The following is a 10,328-nucleotide window of genomic DNA, read 5'->3' as shown; positions in this document are numbered from 1 at the left end:
TTTGCTGCTGTGCTTGTGTACAAGAGGGGAAAAAGAAGAAAAAAAAAAAAAAAGGACTATGAAACAGGTCAGTCCTGTTTGATGCTGCTAAGAATCTTTTTCATGACCTTGGGGATACAGACATAACTGCTTTATGTAACAGAGAAATGATATATGGCAACTGGGGAAAACACGTCCATTTTCATAAAATGTGAATGGAATCCTTGGACCAGCCAAGAATTTAAGTAGTATTATCAACTTGAGCTTTACTTGAAGTCCTTCCAGAGCTGGTAATGTACTCTCTATCTTGTTCAGGAGATAATTAGTTACGTCGTAAAACTGAAACCACTGTTATTTATGACTTTTAAATAAATTTTAAAAAAAAACAAAATTCAGACTTAAGTTTCTATATTTCTTCTTAGGTTGTAGTTTTCAGTATTCCTTTGATTAAATGTAAGGTTAATGATTAACTTGTTAGAATAATCTGGTTTTTGAAATATCATGTTTAAATCTTTTTTCCCTACCTATCTATTTTTAAGTAAAGGTGAAAGCTAGAACTTTGACTTCAAGGAGCTGAGATCCTATTTTGATTTTCATCCATCTGTAACCTGCTATTTATAAACTTCTATATTTGGAGCTTTTAAAAAAAAATCTTTTTCTTGACATATTTTCAGTCTTAGCCAGCAACAAAGAATAGTTTTTGTTTTTTTTCTGTAATTTATGTCTTCATTTAAATTAAGCCATTTTTCCCCCTTAAAAAATGTTTTTTTTCTGTAGTTTTTCACTCATACCCCAACAAGTAGAAAGGCTGACATGCCTCTTGTGTGGTTTTAGTACTCTGTTGCAACTTCATTTTTTGCTGATGAGAATTACCTGTATAAACCTCCAAGAGGCTAAGACAGAATCTCACTAATATAAGGTATTTTTTAAATGAAATAAATCATATTTATACATACTCACCCTCTTCCCATTGTGATATTTTGTAGTTTAACAGTAAAACGTAAAAAAATGTGAGATTCTAAACTCACGTCCAATTGCAGACTTGTTCTGTAGATTACCAGTCTTGCCACCTTGAAGCTGCTGCTTCTTTACACAACTACTAAGTCTGTATAGATGCCAATGGCTTAGCCCTAGAATAAAATTTCTAAAGTTGGGCGGCACAGTACAGGCATTACACAAATGACCAGTAAATATCTTTGCGTAAACCACAGTTAAAGAGCACAGTCATAACTTACTAACACAATGATGCATTACAGAAAATAAACAGATGATGAGGTATTACATATCTGCTGGATTTGTATGTTATAAAATTTAGTGAAGGGATTTGTAATTAGCTGGACTTGAGTGAAGCATTTGACATTGCCCCCACACGATATCCTTGTCTCTAAGTTGAAGGGATGTGGATTTGGTGGATGGACCACGTGGTGGTTAAGGAATTGGCTGGGTGGTTTCACTCAGAGTTGTGGTCAAAGGCTTAGTGTTCAAGTGAAAATCGGGAATGAGTGGTGTTCCTCAGGCGCCAGTACTAGGACCAGCAAAGTTTAACTTCATGGCAGTGACATGGACAGTGGGATGGAGTGCAGCCTCAGCAAGTTTGCTGATGGCACTGAGTGTTGGGGTGCAGTCAACACACTGGAGTGAAGGGATGCCATCCAGGGGGACCTGGACAGGTTTGGGAGGTGAGCCTGTGTGAACCTCATGAGGTTCAACAAGGCCAAGTGCAAGGTCCTACATTGGCTGGGGTAATCCCAAGGACAAATACAGGATAGGCAGCAAATGGATTGAGAGCAGCCCTGAAGTCAAGGACCTGGGAGTGTTGGTTGATGAGAAGCTTAACGTGAGCCAGCAATGTGCGCTTGCAGCCCAGAAAGCCAACTGCACCCTGGGCTGCACCAAAAGCAGCGTGGCCAGCAGGGTGAGGGAGGTGATTGTCCCCCTCTGCTCTGCTCTCGTGAGACCCCACCTGGAGCACTGCATTCAGCTCTGGGGCCCCCAGCACAAGAAGGACATGGACCTGTTAGAGCAGGCCCAGAGGAGGGCCACAAGGATGATCAGAGGGCTGGAGCACCTCTCCTATGAAGACAGGCTGAGGGAGTTGGGGTTGTTCAGCCTGCAGAAGAGAAGGCTCTGGGGAGACCTTACAGCAGCCTGCCAGTGCCTAAAGGGGGCCTACAGGAAGGTGGGGAGGGACTCCTTGTCAGGGAGCAGAGTGATAGGACAAGGAGTAATGGCTTTAAACTAGAAGATTAGAGGTTTAGGCTAGATGTAAGGAAGAAACTGTGGTGAAGCACTGGCATGGACTGCCCAGAGAAGCTGTGGCTGCCCCCTCCCTGGAGGTGCTCAAGGCCAGGCTGGATGGGGCTGTGGGCAGCCTGGGCTGGTGGGAGGTGTCCCTGCCCATGGCAGGGGGGTGGAGCTGGGTGATCTGTAAGGCCCCTTCCAACTTAAGCCATGCTATGACTGGGAATCAAGGTAAGATAACAGTTAGGTTCTCAATAACTTTCTTTTTATCCAAGAGCCTTCTTGCCTTGTTGGGAGTACACTCGCAAGGGAGCGACTCTTCACATACGTAGAAAAATTCTGAAGAGATGCGCTGCATTAGTAAAACGTTTCTTAAAAAACAGTGTCAAAACTCATTGCAATAAGCTAAACTAACAGTTTACAGCTAAATATGAATGTAGAATGTAACATTAATAAACTAATAGAAGATTTCTGCTTCACCACTTGTATGTTCAGTGGTAAAGGAGGTGACTCCCAGCGGGGGATGGGAGCGCCGGGCGCCGCCTATCGCGCCCTATCGCGCCCTATCGCCGCCTATCGCCGCCACCACCCCCGCCGCCTCAGCGCGACCGCGGTGGCGCAGCACCGCCGCGAGGGGCGGGGCGGGGCGGGGGGCGGGCCCTCCCCCCGTCCATCACAGCCCCTCGGCCAATGAGAGCGCGGCGCCCTCGGGGCGCGGCGGTCCCGTCACGGCGTGACGTCGGCGGCGCCCATGGCCGAGGGCGGCGCGGAGGGGCCATGGCCTCGTCGGTGGTGCGGGCCACGGTGCGTGCCGTCAGCAAGAGGAAGCTGCAGGCAACGCGAGCCGCGCTCACGCTGGTCAGTGCCCGGAGGGGCGAAGCCGTTAACGGTCGGGGGAGTGAAGCCGTTAACGGCCGGGGGGGGGAGGGGGGAGTGAAGCCGTTAACGGCCGCGAGCGGGGACTGCGGGCACGGCGGGCGTTGTGGGGGGCCCGTGAATGCGCAGCTGGGGCTTGGCTGCGGCGGGTGTGGGGTGAAGGTTCCGCAGGCACGGGGTCGGTGAGGGCTGAGTCGTGGCAGTGACCTTGGGGAGCAAGGTGCTGTCGTGGGGGGAGGTTCTGGAGGGGTCTGTCCGTCTGGCTGGCTGTCTGGCTGTCTGGCTGGCTGTGGGCTGGCGGCCTGTGTGTTGGGAAGGAGGCGAGCAGGCGCCGTGCGCTGCCTGCCTGGGCCGTGCGGAGCGGTAAACACGGGGAGATCGGGCTTCACGGGGAACGCAGGCTGGGTTGGGCTGGAGGGGACCTTACAGATCACCCAGCTCCGCCCCCTGCCATGGGCAGGGACACCTCCCACTGACCAGGCTGCCCAAAGCCCCATCCAGCCTGGCATTGAGCACCCCCAGGGATGGGGCATCCACAGCTTCTCTGGGCAGCCTGTGCCAGGGCCTCACCGTCCTCTGAGTGAAGAACTTCCTCCCAATATCTAACCTAAACCTACCGTCCTTTAGTTTAAAGCCATTGCCCTTGTCCTATCTATGCTCCCATAAGAGCGTATCTCACGCCCCCGTAGGCTAGTCAGTGCTGACAGATGGCTGGGGCTGAAGGTGGACATCTCGGATAGGAGAAGGAATTAAAATGTGAGACACAATTAGGTTGCACACAAAGTCAGAAATTTTTCCAATATGTACGTTACATGCTTTTTAGTATGTGCAGGCATTCACTACAAATAAAAAGGAACATTTCAGAATGATGTGCATATTTTTCTTTTTCAGACCCCATCAGCCGTGCAGAAGATAAAGCAACTTCTTAAAGATAAACCTGAGCACGTAAGTGTAAACAAGGCCACCCAATAGGTACTGCTGAGGTATTAAGGAATGTGCTAAGGAATTTAGAGATGTTGGTGTCTTTTGTTTGGAGGGCTTTGTGTAAGCATGTTTATCCAGTGTCATTTCTTTATAAAGTGCAGGAAATAACTAGCTATAATGACATTTCATTGTACGGTTACTCTTCACAAAGATAAAGGTAAAGAAAAAGGTTAAGCTTCAAAGTATTTTTAAGCTATTTTTTAATTGTTTTCTAATGTTTCATATTCATGACTTCTGGTAGGACCAGAGATCTTCAACTGTTAGGATGTTACCAGTTGTTTTTTGTAGGAATTCTCACTGCGAAGTAAATAATTACAAAGCTAGATTAATACCCATTGGAAAACATACAATTCTTGAGAACCTTGACAGAAAATGCATTTTTCTTTATATATATGTATATATAAAAACATAGACATATATTTGTTATTTATATTTAAACGTATAAATATTACATTTATTTGTGTGATTATATAAATATGTGTATATATTCATATATTTTAGAGAGAGAGAGTCTTTATGTATAAATAATCACCATTTTACTATGTAATTGAGCTTGTCATCTTTTTCTTCATAGGAAGAAAACACAGTTTTGCTTTCTAACCATTATAAAAACAAACATTAGGTTTTCTGCTTCACAGCAAGTACTATTTCACAAAGTATATTTCTCTTCCAAGCATGGTACAAGGCCCATTGTTTCTTTTGCTTCCTGTACATCTGCACCTATCTAGACTCTTTGTTCTAATGCTTTAAACCGTTATAAGGAAGCCCAAAGCCTACTGCTTAGCTGGTCAGTCACCTTCTTGTTATAGATGGTGTTCCTGTTTTCCAGCATATTTTTATCTTGCAGCTCCTGCAGAGAGAGCTGTTTAGTCTGGACAGATTGTACATTGTTTATCTGGAATCCCACTTGGTAGCGAGTGATAATGTTTCTATACGTTTTTATCATAACATTGATAATGTGGATAGACAGCATATTTTTCATATTTAATTATGAAGCAGTTGCATGCTGAAAATGGAACAGCCACTACTGAAAGATTCTTGTGCACACATAGTTTTCTGTTTCTTTGCCACCTTCACTTAGTTCTTTACCTGCACAGATGCTCTTTTTGTCAGTATTGAATAGCTGTCGCTGGTTACAAATATTCCATCTGTGTTGGCTTTTAACAAGAATTAAAGCTTGAAGCAAATGGACACATTTGGTGTAAGGAAGGAATTGAGCTTTACGGGTGAATGGCAGTAGGGGGTAATGAAGAAATAAAAGTAATTTCTTTCAGAACTTTGGATTGAAGTAAAAGTTTTCTGATGGTCATTAGAGGAGGAGTGTAAAAATCTAGCCACTGCCCTTGGCCTGGCCTCACAGCTTCATAATTAAATTACTGTAAGTAATCTGAAAATAGCGCCTGAATTACCATCTGAATAATCTTTAACTTGAAGTCACAAAAACATGTTTAAAATTTCACCGTCTTTATGAGGGGAGGCACCTACAGGAGAGCCAATAGTTTACCATTACTTCTATTTTACTTCAAGACTTTTTTTAAAAATACTTTAGAGTTTGGTCCACAGTTGTAACGGTAAGCATCAAATAATTACCTTAGCAGTCAATTTTGTAAAAGGGAAAAAGTGTTACCTATTAATCTATAATACTAATGTACTTCTGTTTTAGCACTGTCTTTGGGGTAGTGGAGAACAGATGTCAGCATTTTGTGTTTTATATGCGTTTTATCTAGGTACCGCAGAAAAGGCTTAAGAATGACTTTTTTCTACGTTTCTGGGTTGTGTTTTTTTCAGGTAGGTGTGAAAGTAGGTGTTCGTACAAGAGGATGCAATGGACTCTCTTACACGTTAGAATACACAAAGTCTAAAGGAGACTCTGATGAAGAAGTAGTTCAAGATGGTGAGTTTCTGATGCAGTACAGCAAACTTTTGTGGTGACAGGGGAGAAGAACCTAATTGCAAATTTGAAGGGACAGGCTAGAAACTCTTCGAAGTAGCAAGTTAACAGCAAGAGGTGGTAGCTTTCTGATACTGGGATTACTGTTGCATTGCTTTCTGTGTTGAAGTTACCCCCTAAAATCTGCAGCTTTGCAGTCTCTGGTTCAGAGATTACTGCGTGGTATAAGTCATTTAGCCTGTCACTCATGTCTTTGGAGGTGGCTAACTGGATATTTAGAGAAAATACAGAACCATGAGTGTATAAAGGGATACTTTATCAGCATACCTGAAGCAAGGCTTGGCAAAATAAAGATCTTATTTGCAAAAAGATATAGGAGCTATTTGCTCTAATGAGTCTCATGCTTCATTGATAGGTAATTTGTTTTTAACCGATTTATGCTTTTGATCTTTGAAATGTTTTGTAACAACACTTCTACAATTTGAATTAAGCATTTTTCGTATGCTGGTGTTTAAGCTTGATTACTGATAATTTCTTTGTGTGTCCCATCATAGGTATATTGCTAAAGTACTGAAACTTGCATTCATTTTTTCCATGTTTATAAGAATTTCTTTCTGTCAGATATGGACTTTTTTTTTTTTTAACAGAAGCATAATAATTCTCCTTTTATAAATTTCCTAAAATATTTATTTTGTGTTAAAAGTTTTTGCTTTGCTTTGTTTTTAAGCTTTATTGAACTCTCTTATATTTGCATTTGGGATAATTACGTTTAATCTAGCAGAGAAATAGGAGATTTGATTAAGAATGCTGTATCACAGTTACTTTCTTTTTAAAAGGTATGCTGCTGGGCAGAGCAAGTCTTCCAGCTGTCTTGGAAATATCTACTAAGATATTTCCAAACCATACCAACCCATACACCTTATTCTTGAAAAAAAATAAATAAAAAAAATAGGGCTTCAGCAAGTGATTAATGTGAACTGGAAAGCATGAGATGGAGAGTCCCACACAGTTCTGCATGTGCCTCTTGATTTCAAACTTAGCTTGCTTCTGGTATTACCTCTTCTGCTCGACTCAGAGAGCTGCTTTGACTTTATAGGGATGAAAACACGTTTTTCAGAATGCATTTCCTGATTTCAATCTTGAAGAAGGTAAAAGCAGTTTCCCTGAGTCAAGACAGAAACCTACAGCTTCAAAGCCAGACAGCATTTCAGATGTGTCTGTGCAGTTTTCTTTGGCTAGGCTTTTATCCATTGGAGGCAGACTTCCAATGAAGGCTTTGACTTTTATATAGCTCTATACTCTGTGAGCTGGTGCCTTTGGATACCAGCCCAAATTTTCTGGCTTTTAGGTAGCAAGTGGCTGCTTCATGGATCAAGTCCAAAAACTCTTTGATTGGATTTGGTACTCCCCAAAAATGTATTTGGGGCAAATTTAATTCAGTTGCCCCCTGACTTGTGTTGTGTTAGCAGTATATTTTGTATTTTGACTGTAATAGAGCAGCTTTCCAGCAAGCTCTCGTAACTTAACCAGTTCTTGTTGCTTTAAAATTTACTTGCAACTTTAAAATTTACTTTTTGTTATTCCCAAGTCAGTAGATAGCTAAGGCAATTCATTCATATCTTTGTAGTGGACTTGGAGATCTAAAGTTCAGTATCTTTCTAGGCTGATACTTTGCGTGCTTTAGAGAAGTGATCTCTTTCTGATTTCTAAGATGAACTACTAATTAGTCCTTAAAAGTTATTATATCTTTGAAAGGCCGCACATTTGGCTTGGTACAGGATTCAATACTGCTAATAGTTCATGAAGACCTAATAATTTTGGTAGAACAAAGCATGTTCCCTTGTGAGAGAGGAACTTTTTTTTGACTTCTTGTTGGTCAGATGTTGTCAGACTTTTAAGAACGGTAGGAAATGGGTTAACAACTATAATACATGAGAAGTATCAAAGCTGATATTAGTTCCCGAATTCTACAACTTATTTCTGTGGTTATTATGTTTCTAATTCCAAACAAAAAATACATGCATTCACATACACATACAGATAACAGTGCTAGGCTGTCACTAGTGTTATAGTAGGTTAAAAAATAAAGTGTTGCATGTTAGTCAAGCGAAAACAAGTTGTAATAATATTATTGAAATTTTGTTTCCATTTTTATCAAGGTTGAAACAAAGTTTATTCAGTTCTAGTTGAAACAGAATTTCAAAGTAAATGATGAATGATTTTGCTGTATGTAAATGTTTTTTCTTTGTCTTCAAGGGGTTAGAGTGTTTATTGAGAAGAAAGCACAGCTGACACTTCTAGGAACTGAAATGGACTATGTAGAAGACAAACTGTCCAGTGAATTTGTCTTCAATAATCCAAACATCAAAGGAACATGTGGCTGTGGAGAAAGCTTTAACATCTGAAACTTAGGACTTAATGTTTTGACTTTGAACACCACAAAACACTTGCTGTTTTTCTTTCAGAAGCAAATGAATTTTCTTCAGGTTCTTAGGCTGTGTCAAGTGTGGATACGATTAAGGAAAATAAAGCATGTTGAAATTTTAAATTGTGTGTTATATTCCAGCACTGACATAGTTATGCTGTTATTTGTGATGAGTTGGGATCCAAAAGGTAAGAACAGCAAGTGCTATAGCAACATCTCTGTACTCTCACATGCCAAGAAAATAAACCTCACTGTCCTTCCCATTTGTCATTTTCTTTGTTCACTGTACCCACAATTCCCCATCCAAACCCCATGCAATTATCAGAAATACATTTTGATTTGACTTGGGGAGGAGGGAATAACGAAAACCACCATTTATAGGTGTTTGTTTATATATACAGATCTATGGTCTTCAGCTTCAAAGTTCACTGATTATGTAGATGCCTTATGTTCTTCTATTTCTGATGGTTTTTGCGTTTTATATGTGTAGGTTTTCTGGTATCCTGTTTTCCTGTAAATCCAAGGAAGTCCAAAAAGAAGTTAATGTATTAATGTAGTAGGCTGTTAGAGCACTGTTTGTAGAAATACTTCAAAATATGCTAATCCAATTTTAATCCTGCTCCTTGCCTTGTTGAAGGCAGAGCCTATCTTGTTTGTGTTTCAACAACTTGAAACACATTCAGGCACTGGAGTGCTAAAGCAGGAGTAAAGCAGGTCTTGTTTTTCCTCATCCTTCTTGACTTAAACTGCAAAGTTGGTAACACTGCTCAGAATTCAGATTTCCAGTGGTCACGGAACATGTATATGCTCTCATATGCTGTTTGTGCACCAAAGCTAAAAGCATGGGGTTTCTTGAGAGAAAAACAAATACTTTTTTCTTTTTGTAGCCATGTGTGCTACTAATTTTGTTAGAATTTGAACTCTGTGCAGTGACTGTGTAGGTACTACGATTCTCTTCCCTTACGAAACTTAACGGTAACTTCTATTTAACTCCCATCCTGAGGTCAGTTTAGTAACAGGAAATCTTTGTGATACAGAAACAAAAAACTTGTATTTAATAATTGTTTGAAAATAGTTAGTAATTAAAACAATTATACTTACAGGATGCTATTTTTTCTTTGGGATTAATGTACTTTCTTTTAACCAGATTATTTCTTTTTTAAGATGGTGTTTTTCAAGCTGGTTGTCTTCAGTACTTCTACAGGAGCTCAGGCAGAAGTGTAAATGTTTCTCCAGGCCTTCCTAAAGCTGGTAGGAAAAAAAGTACTGTTCCATCCTAATGTATCTCTAATTTCCCTGATTGTCCAACAAGGACATTGTGCAGCCTAGCTACTTCCTTGTGTAGAAGAGGTGTAACTTGATGGTCTGCCTGGGAAACTGACCTGAGCAGTTAGTCAAAAGGCTGGAAATAGGAAGCAGAGGACAAGAGGGACTAAGGCTCTTAGAGTCATGCCACGTGCTTGTGAACAGCTTTACAGCAGCAGTGTGCTGAAGATTTGAGCTTGCAGCTGGGTAGGTCCAGTTTGAGAAAAGTTGTACAGGGAATAAAAATGAAAAGTTCTCAATATGTACTATGTTGAGAAGGCCAGAATTTCCACAACTATAGTTAATATTAAGTACTTGAATTTTAGTTGTATACTGTATCACCTTTTGATGTAAAAACACTTTTCCCTCCAGTGGTCAATTATTGTACAGAGTTCCTTTTATTTTATACAGTAATTCAGAAATAACTGGTAGTACACTGGTTAGCTGAATTGATAGTGCTGTATGTCCTTTGGTCTTGCAAAACAAAAAAAATCCGGGTAATGTGATACAGCTGAATTAGTATGTCTAAAACTCTGAGTTAAGGGCATCTCTTCAGATTACATTTCTATGCTTCTTGCTAGGGGATAAGACTATGAATGTAGTAGCACTGGTGTTTCCGAAGAATGC

The 10,328-nt window shown here is 40.9% G+C and overlaps 1 protein-coding gene across 1 annotated transcript; it reads left to right on the top strand.

The window, feature by feature from the left end:
• Window positions 1–2,956: 2,956 nt before the first annotated feature.
• Window positions 2,957–8,659, top strand: ISCA1 (iron-sulfur cluster assembly 1). Its single transcript, XM_032206092.1, has 4 exons — window positions 2,957–3,078; window positions 3,988–4,041; window positions 5,869–5,974; window positions 8,228–8,659. Exons 1-4 carry the CDS (start codon window positions 2,998–3,000, stop codon window positions 8,374–8,376), a joined length of 390 nt encoding a protein of 129 aa, XP_032061983.1. The 5' UTR covers window positions 2,957–2,997; the 3' UTR covers window positions 8,377–8,659.
• Window positions 8,660–10,328: the final 1,669 nt, after the last annotated feature.

Source organism: Aythya fuligula, chromosome Z, assembly GCF_009819795.1.
Source record: "Aythya fuligula isolate bAytFul2 chromosome Z, bAytFul2.pri, whole genome shotgun sequence".
Lineage (NCBI taxonomy): Eukaryota > Metazoa > Chordata > Aves > Anseriformes > Anatidae > Aythya > Aythya fuligula.
Note: the sequence above shows the minus strand (reverse complement) of the source record. Positions and strands in the feature narration are given on the sequence as shown.